Below are 12,228 nucleotides of genomic sequence, written 5' to 3' on the forward strand. Positions count from 1 at the left end.
AATTTCGCCTTATTCTGGATCAGCTAGCAGTAAAGCTGGCCATAGACGCAAAGATCTGATCGTACAAATCAAGGATTCGCACGTTTTTCCGACCGTTTCTGGTGTCCCTACATTTTTCGTCCCGTGGAGATCGGTCGTTTGGTTGATCGGACAGGTTAAAAGATTTCTGTCGGCTGCCGATAATATCTCTGCGTGTATTGCCGATCGTACGATTTTCAGTGGGAGACTGTCACCAGCTTTGGTCGGACATAACTTTTGTACGATTGATGTCAGGGGCAGAACATCGGCTGATCTGTTCTTTTGTACTTTATTTGATCTGAATGGTTAGTGGCAGGGCAGCCATCAGGGGGGGACAGGGGGGAGAGTTGTAGGGGGCCCTGAGGGTAAGGGGGGCCCGGCCACGCCACACTTACTTGATTAGCCAGGCGCCCCATGTTTCTGAGAGCTGCTGACTTTGGGAAGGCATGGACGTTTAAGGGGCCCTGGCCACCAATTTTCTTATAATGTGGGGGGGGGCCCTGGCCACTAATTTTGGCCACCATTTTTTTTTTCTCATGTGGGGTCCTAGCCACTAATATTTTTTAATGGGGGGCCCTGACCACCAATATCTTTTTATTTTTTATTAACATGTGGGAACCCTAGCCACCAATATTATTTTTGTTTTTTTACTGTTTGGTGGGGGGCGGACCTGTGGGGTGGGGAGGGCAGACCTGTAGGTGCAGCTTGCGGTGGGTGCAGCCCAGGGGGCCCAGGAAATTTTGTCATATGGGGCCCTGTGATTTCTGATGGCGGTCCTGGTTAGTGGCAGGTGGGAAAATGGTGAAGTCCAATCGTTCGAGGATTCTAGCGATCAGATCTTTGCATCTATGGCAAGTTTTAGGCAGGTTTCCCAAGCAAAAAGGGTGAACTTTTCGTCGATGTTTGTCCTTTTTCACCCTCATCTAAAATGTTGCTATGTTGTATGTGGGTATTGTTTAAAGACTTGTTCAGACCAGAGTTTTTGGTTTTTTAGTCAGAACCTTAACTTTGGACTTCAGAAATATAGTTGTATGGCAATCCATACTGGCCTGGGGACCCTTAACTAAACATTTTTTAAAAATAAATAAATAAATAAATAAAAAAATCCCCCCAGCTGCTGCAGGAAACTTACAGATTAAATCGGAAGTGATGTAATTTTGCACTTTCGGTGGTGGTGTAAAGGTTCAGTGCTTGGGGTGGCACCAGACATAAATATAATGTATGCTGGCATCCAAACTGAATAGATGTCAACAGGTGTGAGTTCTAAAGTGGCATTTGTGAGCATAGCCCAGTGTGCAAAGAGACGTATTCAGATGAAAATTGACATTTTTTACCTACAACTCAGAGTTTATTCTCACAGTTCTGTCATCGCTGCAGCTGAATTTATTTGCTCCTGATGGACTAAAACAGACTCATTTGTGGGGTTCCACATTCAACATGGTGGTAATTTCACGGTTCCTTACTGTCGATTCTATTCTGCACAAATCATTATGGCACTTAGCACAACTATATGCAAGTGAAAGGACCTTGATTGGGTGCAAACATTATAAATGGCCCATGCAATGAACCTGTCTGTACATTTCTATGAGATGCAATATACTTGTATGACCAAACTCTGATTTTGGACAAAGAGACCTTTTGCTCGGGTGAGCATAATCAGTTGAGGAATAGCCTGTGCTCAGCTGTTTTCTCTTAAGTTACACAAACTTTGGTTTTGCTGTATTAGGTGCAGCCTACCTAGATGAGTCACAATTACAAAAGAGCATTAATTCATATTAAAGGAAATATTTGCTTTTAAATATTGAATTTTGCTGTGCAGTTAAACATGTATCCATGTGCTGCAACATTATACTGTAATAATATTTGGATATTTATTTTGTTGATACCACTGCTCATGAAATTACTCTCATCAGTGCTGGAGGCAGCATTTATCACAGTGGTGACTATTAAAAACCGGAGGGTTATTTTAGTGCATCATATCACACAGCTGATGGCCTGGGATCCTGCGTTATTGATTTCATGCTCTCCATTTTATGTGTGATACTGTCTTTTACATTTTCTGCCATTTATCTGGGGCAGGCATATCTGTTTGCACAGCTGCATAGGGCAGAGATATATGACATCTAATTGTTTGCCTTTTTAGTCTTTGGCAGCAGCAGTGTATGGTGATGGGCTGCTCACAGGAAGGGATGTCACAATAGTCATAGTCATCGCTAATGTCATAAAATTCTCACGGGGGCAAAACGGGGGTACACATTTTATCTATGGCTTTTGTTTATATGCTAAATGCAGACATCTCTGTTATTTTTGTGGGACATGGTCTCAGGACATGGTTACACTGGTTTAGGAGCTTGTAGATTCTATGCTGTGAGTGGTGCCAGGAGGCATGGATTAATGAAAGCCTGGACAGACCATAGTCAATCAGTGCCGTGCTGTTCAGGGGTGTAACTATAGTGGAAACGGACCCTGTGATTACAGGGAGAGGCAGGGGTGTAGGGGGTCCACTAAAGCCCTAATTAATGAGCAATTTTGATATATCTTGGTAGAATAGGTCAACTTACCAGCAGCAAACCAAGCTTGCACCCTGCGATAAACCTTCAGAAGGGCCTGGTGCCTGCAACAACAGGGGTGCACGGACATGCTGAAGTCAGCATGCTGTTTCAGGGTGCATATCTACTTGCTGCAGGGGACCTGCTAGTTTCCAGGCGAGAATACTACTATACAGTAGCAGTGATCCCCAACCAGTAGCTCGTGAGCAACATGTTGCTCCCCAAACCCTTGGATGTTGCTCTCAGTGGCCTAAATGTAGGTGCTCATTTTTTAATTCTTGGCTTGGAGGCAAGTTTTGATTGCATAAAAAACAGATGTACTACTAAACAGCCTCCTGTAGACTGCCAGTCCACATAGGAGCTACCAATAGCCAATCACAGCCTTATTTGGCTCCATCCAGGAACAATTTGTAATGCTTGTGTTGCTCCCCAACATGTCATTTCTGCTCTGGGCATGCTACCGTACAGAACACTAAAATCATCTTTTGCTTATCAAGTTAAAGTGTGATATGTAACTCTGTGTGTATTTTGATGCTGTAAGCAAAAAAATGTATATCTCAGCATTTTATTGCATCTTCAGCTGATTTTTCAGCATCCCATAACTAAATCAATTGCTCCATTCACAAAACGACACTAATTTATACTTACATTCTCATTTGGGTAATGTAAATGGAAGAGAATGAGAGCTTTGTATAGTCAGGCACAGCATGTTTGCACTTATTTCTATCCTTTGCCAGACAATGAAGTTAAATGTAACAAGAGGGGAAAAAAAGGGATGATGCACATTATACAGAGCACGTTGTGTTGTCCCCCAATTATAATTAACTGACCATGTGGTAGAAAGAGATTCTCAACTTGATTAATCTGCATTGATTGAGAAGAGAGGGGAGAAGGAGGGTGAGACCAAAGCTGCCCATTATTAGGTTTATAGGAATGTATATATAGACAATTATAGTGCTTAAAGGATAACTAAAGCCTTAAAATGAATATGGCTAGAAATGCTGCATTTTACACACTAAACTTACTGTACCAGCCAGGGTTCAGCAGCTTTATGACAGTAATGATCAAGGCCTTCAAATTCGTCCCCAGGAATATGCCATCTTGGGTCTTTTTAGTTCATCTTTTAAAGGGGTTGGTCACCTTTAGTTAACTATTAGTATGATGTAGAAACTGATATTCAGAGAAAATTTGCACTCGGCTTTCATTTTTTATCATTTGTGTTTTTTGAGTTATTTAGCTTTTTATTCAACACCTTTCCAGTCTGCAGTTTCAGCAAGCCGGTTGCCAGGATGCAAATTACACTAGCAACCAAACATTGATTTGAACAATAAACTGGAATATGAATAGGAGAGGCCCTTTATAGAAAGATGAGTAATAAAAAATAGCAATAACAATACATTTGTAGCCTTACAGAGCACATGTTTTTTAGATGGGGTCAGAGTCCCCTATTTTAAAGCTGGAAAGAGTCAGAAGAAGAAGGCAAATAAATAATGAAAACCAAATGAAAAGTTGCTTGGAATTAGCCATTTTATAATAGACTAAAAGTTAACATAAAGGGGTTGTTCACTTCTAAATTAACATTTAGTATGAAATAGAGAGGGATATTCTGAGACAACTTTCAATTGGTTTTCATTTTTTATTATTTGTGGTGTTTGACTTATTTAGCTTTTTATTCAGCAGCTCTCCAGTTTGCAATTTAAGCAATCTGGTTCCTAGGGTCCACATTACCCTAGCAACCATGTATTGATTTGAATGAGAGACTGGAATATGAATAGGTGAGGCCTGAATAGAAAGATGAGTAATCAAAAGTAGCGATAACATTACATTTCTAGCCTTACAGAGTATTTGTTTTTTAGATGGGGTCAGTGACCCCCATTTGAATGCTGGAAAGAGTCAGAAGAAGGAGGCAAATTAGGGATGCAGCGAATCCAGGATTTGGTCAGGATTCGGCCTTTTTCAGCAGGATTCAGATTTGGTCGAATTTTTCTGCCCGGCCGAACCAAATCTGAATCCTAATTTGCATATCCATATGCAAATATGGGGCGGGGAGGGAAATTGCATTACTATTTGTCACAAAACACATTTGCATATGCAAATAACGATTCAGTTCAGTAGTCGGCCGAATCTGTCGTGAACTATTCGGGGGTTCGGCCGAATCCAAAATAGTGGATTCAGTGCATTCCTAAGGCAAATAATTAAAAAACTATAAAAAAAATTAATGAAGGCCAATTGAAAAGTTGCATAGAATTAGCCGTTCGACAACATACTAAAAGTTATTTTAAAGGTGAATCACCCCTTTAATAGTAAACTATCCCTTAAAGTGTCAGTTGTACTGCAAATGCTCAGTGTGCCCTGGACAACTGTTAAGAAGCTAACCTTAATTTCTAGCAAAAAAATTTGATTATTTTGTCACAGGCTAATGCTACAAGGCTGATTATTAAAATGTGATGCACAGATTTCTGAAGTGCTATGTACTATGAATCTAAGTTGATGACTAAATAGCTTTGTATCGTTACTTTTTACAGTATGTTTTAAATACTGTATATTTTAAGTAGGTCCCTAAACTCAGGTAGGAGCTCAGATTATGTGCTTTGAATATATATATATATGAAGCCAAATTGAGATAACAGGGGTGGCATCTGTTGCCTGTAGAATCCGGAGTTTGTTTAATTAATCAATAAAACGAAAGCAACAAGGACATACTAAATGCATAATTAAATTGTTTATTACAACAACAATACACCATATGTGCACCAGACTAGAATGTTGATGATTCATTTTGTGCTCCTTAAAGGTCTACATACAGTTTTGTTCAACATGAACACAATCATTAGGACTTGTTTTAAAATGTGTTTTGCTTATTGTTTTAATTTCTTTTTTTAAATATCCATTCTTCTGGTGGGCTAAACTGACTAGTTAAGACTAATTAGGGAGAAGAAACACTTTGGTCTATAAAGGAAAAAGCAAAATGCTCTTCTCTGTCATTAGTACATTATTGACTTAACAACTTCACTTGTATTTTAGGTTGGTGTAAAAAAAAATGTATGGGTAGTTTGAACCAAGTTTAAAAAAAAAACTTTATTAGAACTGATAGCATGATTGTTAAAGAGAACAAAATATCCCAAAAAATATCTGATTACAGTGTAAAAGTCTAAGGCCACATTTACTGGAACATATGGGAAGGGACTGGGGGGCCACAAAGGACACCAGTTTAATATATCTTTACTTACAGATCATTGTTATGTTACCTGTACTCCCTTCCGCTATCTCCCTTTGCAGGGGGATTGTTTGTTAAAATAGAGGTAATGAGCTCTGTATAAACAAACCCCTCCCCTTCTTCATGTCAGGCTTTGAGACAAGGAGGAGCTCATTACATAGAGGGCTTCTCAGTGTATTGGTAACTTGATTACCTACATTCTCCTCCTCTCACAGATGCTTGGAAGAGGCACAGGAATTTGGCAATAAAAATGCTTTGGTGTCAATCTTTTCCCTGTTTAGTGCAGGAAATAACTAAACAAGGCAAAATGCATGTTCCCACAACCTATACACTGAACTGGTGTTGAACATAGGGGTACACTGGCCATTTGATGGTTTCTCGGTATAACAAAAGGGGAGTTCATTTTTATACTACCCTTTTATATTTTATATATTATAATTTAGTGTTTTCCCTGTTCCCTACTAACCCTGGAATTGTATTTTTCTCTCCCAAGCTTACATGGATAGCCTTGAAGGTATGATTATTTGTTTTAATACTCATTATTGTTAAAAATTGGCAGTTCGTTGTGGTTTGCAATTATTTTTGTATTATGCTTATTATACCAATATATTTACTCGGGCTTTGGAGGTATTGTTCATCATTCACATCAGAATCTGCCCAGTGGAGCAAATGAACATTCCAATACTAATAAAATAACAAAATAATCCAGGGCCAGTTAATTGGCCTGTATGTTTTTGAAAAGTGGAAGGATACCCAGAGGATACGCACACAGAGAACATACAAAAGCATTTTAGATAGGGCTCATGTCTAAATCAGACTTGCATACAATGAGCAGAGACCATGAACACATTTGAAATACAATTCAGATAATACATAATGAGCTGGCAAGTATGTGGTAGTAATAGTAAGTTACATTTTTGAGCTGTTTAATTAAAAGTAAGTCCTAATTTATAGGTCAGGATGTTATGCCATCTGGGAGAAAAGAGGGGCAGGCAGAACAACCTTCTCTTTTCACTGTAGTTTTCCGTTGGCATGAGCTTTATTGGCCCTTGCTCTTTGAAATGATGCAGTGAAATGATGGTACTGCCAACAGCATTTTGCAACAGAAGATATTTATGTAGAGTTTTTCTTCCGTAGACATCAAGGCACTTTAACAGCTATGACACACGTGACATTTTGATTGACACTACTCTGTCAGTTAAAGTGCTACTACCAACAGCGGAACGCCTCCCGTTAATAGAATAGGATGCTTCAGATAGCAATTACCTTTGATCAGTCTACTGCAGATCTTGAAAGGAACAGTGCTGGGCCATCGATCATCCTCGGAAGAGTTTTCGTGCCTCAATGTTGCATCCTAGGCACGTGCATCTTCTGCCTACCCATAAAAATGAACTGCACCAGTAACAGTGCCACACACAGGCATATAATATAGTGTAAAATATAAACAGCTTTCTTTTCTTCTGTAGTTTTATAGATATTCCATAATGTTCCATAAATACCTGTAATAATAAAGAGACAGAGGAAGCATGCACAGATCAATGCTTAATCAATGGGTCTAGGAAAAAGGGTGCCTTTAGTAGTGATGGGTGCTACCACTAAAAAACTGCACACTGAAAAAAGATCTTTGCTCTTTTTTTCTAATTTCACAATTATATTAAAACTGTAGATGACAGTCTAAAGGTGGCCATACACAGGACGATAAAAGCTGCCGAGTCGGCAGCTTATTGGCCCATGTATGGGGCCATCCAACGGGCTTCCACGATCGATATCTACCCGAAAGTCGGGCAGATGCCATAGGTCAGGACTAAAAATCTCATTGGATTGCGATACGATCGCCGTAACACTTATTTAGGGCCCAACGATCGGATCAGCCCGATATCACCCATATAGGGGAGAGATCTGCTCATTTGGCGACATCGCCAAACGAGTGGATCTCTCAGTGTATGGCCACCTTAAGCTGTTAAATACAAAATATATCCTCTGAATGTCCACACATTGCCAGCGCATACAGTTACTGGCTCTCAGTTAGAAGAATCTAACACCCCCTAGTGGCAGTGATACTGTATTACGGTGATTTACTGAATAACTGGAGCAGCTTTATGCTGGAGATACAGCTTTTCCATCATGTCTTCCCTAATTATCACATTTTTGCATATTCTGATAATTATTGCTGTGTCTCATGCTTGACCTCTCACCCAATCATCTTTCCCATGACAGCTACCTTCTAGAGATAAAACAGGCAGACAGTTCTTGCCGAGTGCAAATGTAGCATGTGACATTTGGGCGACATGAGCTGTTTGATGCTTTTTAGCATGAATCAAACAATTTGTAACATGCGCTCATTTGGCAATGTTCTATTCACTGCTGGATCCTAATTGACCTGATTACGGTATTGAATATCTCATATAAATCTCCAGCTTATACTTTACAGTCATCTGCAGCAAAATGAGCATGCTTTGCTACTTAAAGGAAAACTATACCCCCAAAATGAATACTTAAGCAACAGATAGTTTATATCAATAATCCCCAACCTGTAGCTTGTGATCAACATGTTGCTTACCAACCCTTGCATGTTGCTCCCAGGGAACTCAAAGCATGCCCTTATATTTGAATTCCTGCTTTGGAGACAAGTTTTTGTTGCATAAAACCAGGTGTACTGCCAAACAGATTCTTCTATAGGCTGTCATCCACATATGTCCTACCAAATGGCCAATCACAGTACTTATTTTGCACCACCCAAGCACATTTTTCCTGTTGTGTTGCTCCCCAACTATTTTTACATCTGAATGTTGCTCACGGGTAAAAAAGGTTTGGGACCCCCGGCTTATATCATATTAAGTGGCCTATTAAAGAATCTTACCAAACTGAAATATATATTTATAAAATTAAGTAAATATTGCTCTTTAACATCTTTTCAAATGAGCACCAATTTTATGATATTCTCTGTGCTGCCTCAGAGATCACTTGACCAGAAATACTGCAGCTCTAACTATAACAGGAAGAAGTGTGGATGCAAAAGACCGAACTCTGTCTGTTAATTGAATCACGTGACCTAACATGTTTGGTTTGTTTGTGTGCACCGTGAATTGTAGCATCCCAGGAGTGGCCCTTAATTCTTAAAATGGCAATTTTCTATTTACGATTACCCAATGGCACATGTTACCAAAAAAGTACATTATTATACTTATACTACTGTATATACTATTATAACAGAATACTAGGCTGACTGATTATCTGACTATAATCCCAGCATCCTCTGTAACTCGCAGTATACTCTATTATTTAGCCTAGCTGTTTAACAGCTAGTCTTTACACATTCAATGTATTTAAGCTTGTTAAAGGCTATATGTGTTTTTATCAAAAATAACAGAAAATAAAACTTTTACCCTCTGCTGCCAACCACCACCACCATCTGCCATACAACCCCCCCCCCACCCACTAGCCGTCAAATCCATTCATCATTTGTCAACATCCACCTGTTCGTTGCCAGTCCCTCCATCCCCAGTGGTAGGTGCAAAGGGGCTCAGAGAGGCGGGCAGGGATAGGGAAAGTGTCATTCTTTTCTGAATGGTGCGACCCAACCCTACTGCTAGTTCTGATCCAGCTGCAACTAACTGCGTACATACAATTCCCATTGACGTCTATGGCATCTCAACAGCTTTTGAGTGGTACAATTTTATTTTATTATTCTGTGTGTGTCAAGTGTGATTGTTGATAAATCACCCTTTTAGTCTTTCCTGTGCTAAGACTCACCTTAACAGAGACAGCATGGCTGACATTTAATGCCAGTAAATGCTACTTGCCTATTGGTTACTAGACCTGGTGCAATTTGGTACTCCCCCAAAATGCTGTTGGAACGCCCCTTGATATTCCCTGTCCGGATCCCTCCAAATTAAAAGGAGGCAACCCGAAGTGGAGAAAAGATGGTCAGGATTAATAACGTCTTGATTCCAAGTTGTGTTTCACTGTCTCATCCACAGTATGCACTTTATAAAAAGATGACGCAAGCTGCAATCCTCATCCAGAGCAAGTTTCGAAGTTATTACGAACAGAAGAAATTTCAGCAGAGCCGACGTGCCGCGGTGCTAATCCAGCAGTACTACAGAAGTTACAAAGAATGTGGTAAAATGAGGCAACGGCGTAGGACAGCTTCTCTTGTGCAACAGAAACTAAGGTGTGAACTTCATTGTATTGTACTGTACCTATAGCCAGACTTAGACATGTAGGAGTAACCTTTTGTGTCCGCCATGCATAAACACCAGGCCCAACCCAATATGTGTTAAAGTGCTTAGGTTTAATGTTCAAAAATCTGATGTTCTTCATCGTTAGTTATGGTCTTTCTGGACACCTTGTTTGGCATAGGCATATGGGGAAAGTAGACTGCAACAAATAGATTTTAAGGGTCGTTTATTAAAGGATACACAGACATAAAAAGCTATATAATAAAATCCTTTGCAAATTAAACATGAAGCCCAGATTTATTTATTTTTTTAAAACATCCATTAGGGTATTTAAAAATCTGAGCTGTCAATCATATATTGACTGCCCCACCTCTATCCCTTAGGCATAGCAGCGGGGCAGGCAATTAATTTCACTTTCCATTCTGCAATTGCTACTTGTCACTGCACACATCACATTCCCCTTCCCACCTCATGGTCTATAATTGTGTGGCCTATGATTGGCATCGGCATTAGGTCCCCCCTCCCCCATTCTGTCACACGCACAAGACATTGGGATGATACAAAGATTATCTTAATAACACAAAATGGCTTTTACCTGTTTGCTGTAATCGTGATTCCCAGACTGAAAGTAATAACATTTAAATAATGTATATATAGCATAAATAAAGTTCATTTTGCTCAACTAACATGATGGGATAGAATTTGGAATAATTTCTTAGGGTGACAGGTCTCCTTTAATTCACAGGTGACAGGACAGTTAAATGACCTCTTTAACTGCAGGATCACAGCATCTGTTTGTGTTTGGCACACAGAAGTTTGCAGGGACTTGCAATAAAAGAACAAGATTTATTTTGATGGAGATGTGAAAGATATAAAAGCACTAATATCATTTTTTGTTGTTGTTAGAAGCAGTTTGTTAACGAAAAAGCAGGACCAAGCTGCACGGAAGATAATGAGGTTTTTACGTCGCTGCCGTCACAGGTATGGGATAAACTTTGTGGCTACATTAACAGTACAAATGTGGATGTATAAATATATATATATATAACATTTCTTTAACTGAATCACTGAAGTAGATAAGCAAGTTGTCAGCCACCTACACCATGGCATGGGTGGCAGGATAATGGTTTTCAATACAAGGTGAGTTCTTATGGAAATAGAAGACTTTTAAACGGTAATTTTATGAAACCTCATTTCGTAAGTTGGTGAAATCACTTCTTGAAAAGTTTGAGGATTCTTAGAGGACTTTAATCTTGATCAGAAATCTCCTAAGCAAAAATGCTGTATAATCACAAAGCTACAAGTGAAGCAGTTGGAGATACACTGGAGTAGTGATGTGTGGGTAACTCAACGCTCATCTAACCCTAACCTGCAACTTACTCTAATATTCACAATGTTGCCATTGTAGGACCCGTGCCCAACCCCTAACCGCGTCTTCTGACTCTGTACACTACTTATGTGCGCACCTCTGGTTCCAAGACAAGGAATCTTTGGGAGCAGTGGAGGAGAGTACTTCTCCAGTGTGACTCATACCCAACCATAACCTGCAATGGCTGCCCAAATTTCAACCCAAACCCACCCTACTAGTGGTCAACTCACAGGTCACCGTGAGTTTTCAACCCTCACATCCCTACACTGGATGCCCAAGCTCAGATGGTCTTGGAGGGGCAATAGCTTGTCCTTTGTTCACTAACACTGTGGCTCAGAGCACTAACTAATCACAACAAATCAGAAATTTGCTTTCAATTTTCCACCTGCAGAAATCTGATCAAAGCCAATCGCTGTTTAGTTGCTGCGGTTTATTGTACACAGCTTCTTTCCACGGTTTTTAATTGCTATTTTGAGATCAAATGAAACCTATTGTTGCATCCTTAAAGGGTGGATCTTATGTCGTCTATGACATCAACTGTACACTTGTATTGCTTTTGGTACACTTTGTATTGTATTGATATTTTTAATAGGATAATGCACCCAGAGAAAAACTCACTCACTTTCTATTCATTCTATTTTTAGAATTGTATTAATCAATGGAGTTCACCATTTGGCAAACATTCTTTTAAAAATTCCATAGGAATGAATAGAAAGCGAGTGAGTTTTTTCCCTGCTAAATTAACAATTTGATAAATCTGCCCCTAAAAATCAAGTAAAGAAAGAGTTTACATGTTTCTCACCTACTCTCACAGTGAGAAATACAAAATATTATTTTATTATAGTTTCTATGATACTCAAATATTCTTCAGGAGCTTTGAGTAAACAAAGTGAC

General features: G+C 39.4%; 1 protein-coding gene across 11 annotated transcripts in view; it reads left to right on the top strand.

The window, feature by feature from the left end:
* Positions 1-12,228, top strand: part of LOC108697250 (calmodulin-binding transcription activator 1) — a 1,304,230-nt gene that overhangs the window by 1,270,709 nt on the left and 21,293 nt on the right. For 9 of the 11 annotated variants that reach the window (XM_041571497.1, XM_041571493.1, XM_041571494.1 and 6 more), the window contains 3 exons: positions 6,278-6,298; positions 9,765-9,958; positions 10,872-10,946. In XM_041571497.1, the coding sequence (XP_041427431.1) occupies positions 6,278-6,298; positions 9,765-9,958; positions 10,872-10,946 (290 nt within the window). The remainder of the gene's footprint in view (positions 1-6,277; positions 6,299-9,764; positions 9,959-10,871; positions 10,947-12,228) is intronic. The other 2 variants (XM_041571490.1, XM_041571491.1) reach the window with 2 other exon arrangements.

Source organism: Xenopus laevis, chromosome 7S (genome assembly GCF_017654675.1).
Source record: "Xenopus laevis strain J_2021 chromosome 7S, Xenopus_laevis_v10.1, whole genome shotgun sequence".
In the NCBI taxonomy this organism is placed as follows: domain Eukaryota; kingdom Metazoa; phylum Chordata; class Amphibia; order Anura; family Pipidae; genus Xenopus; species Xenopus laevis.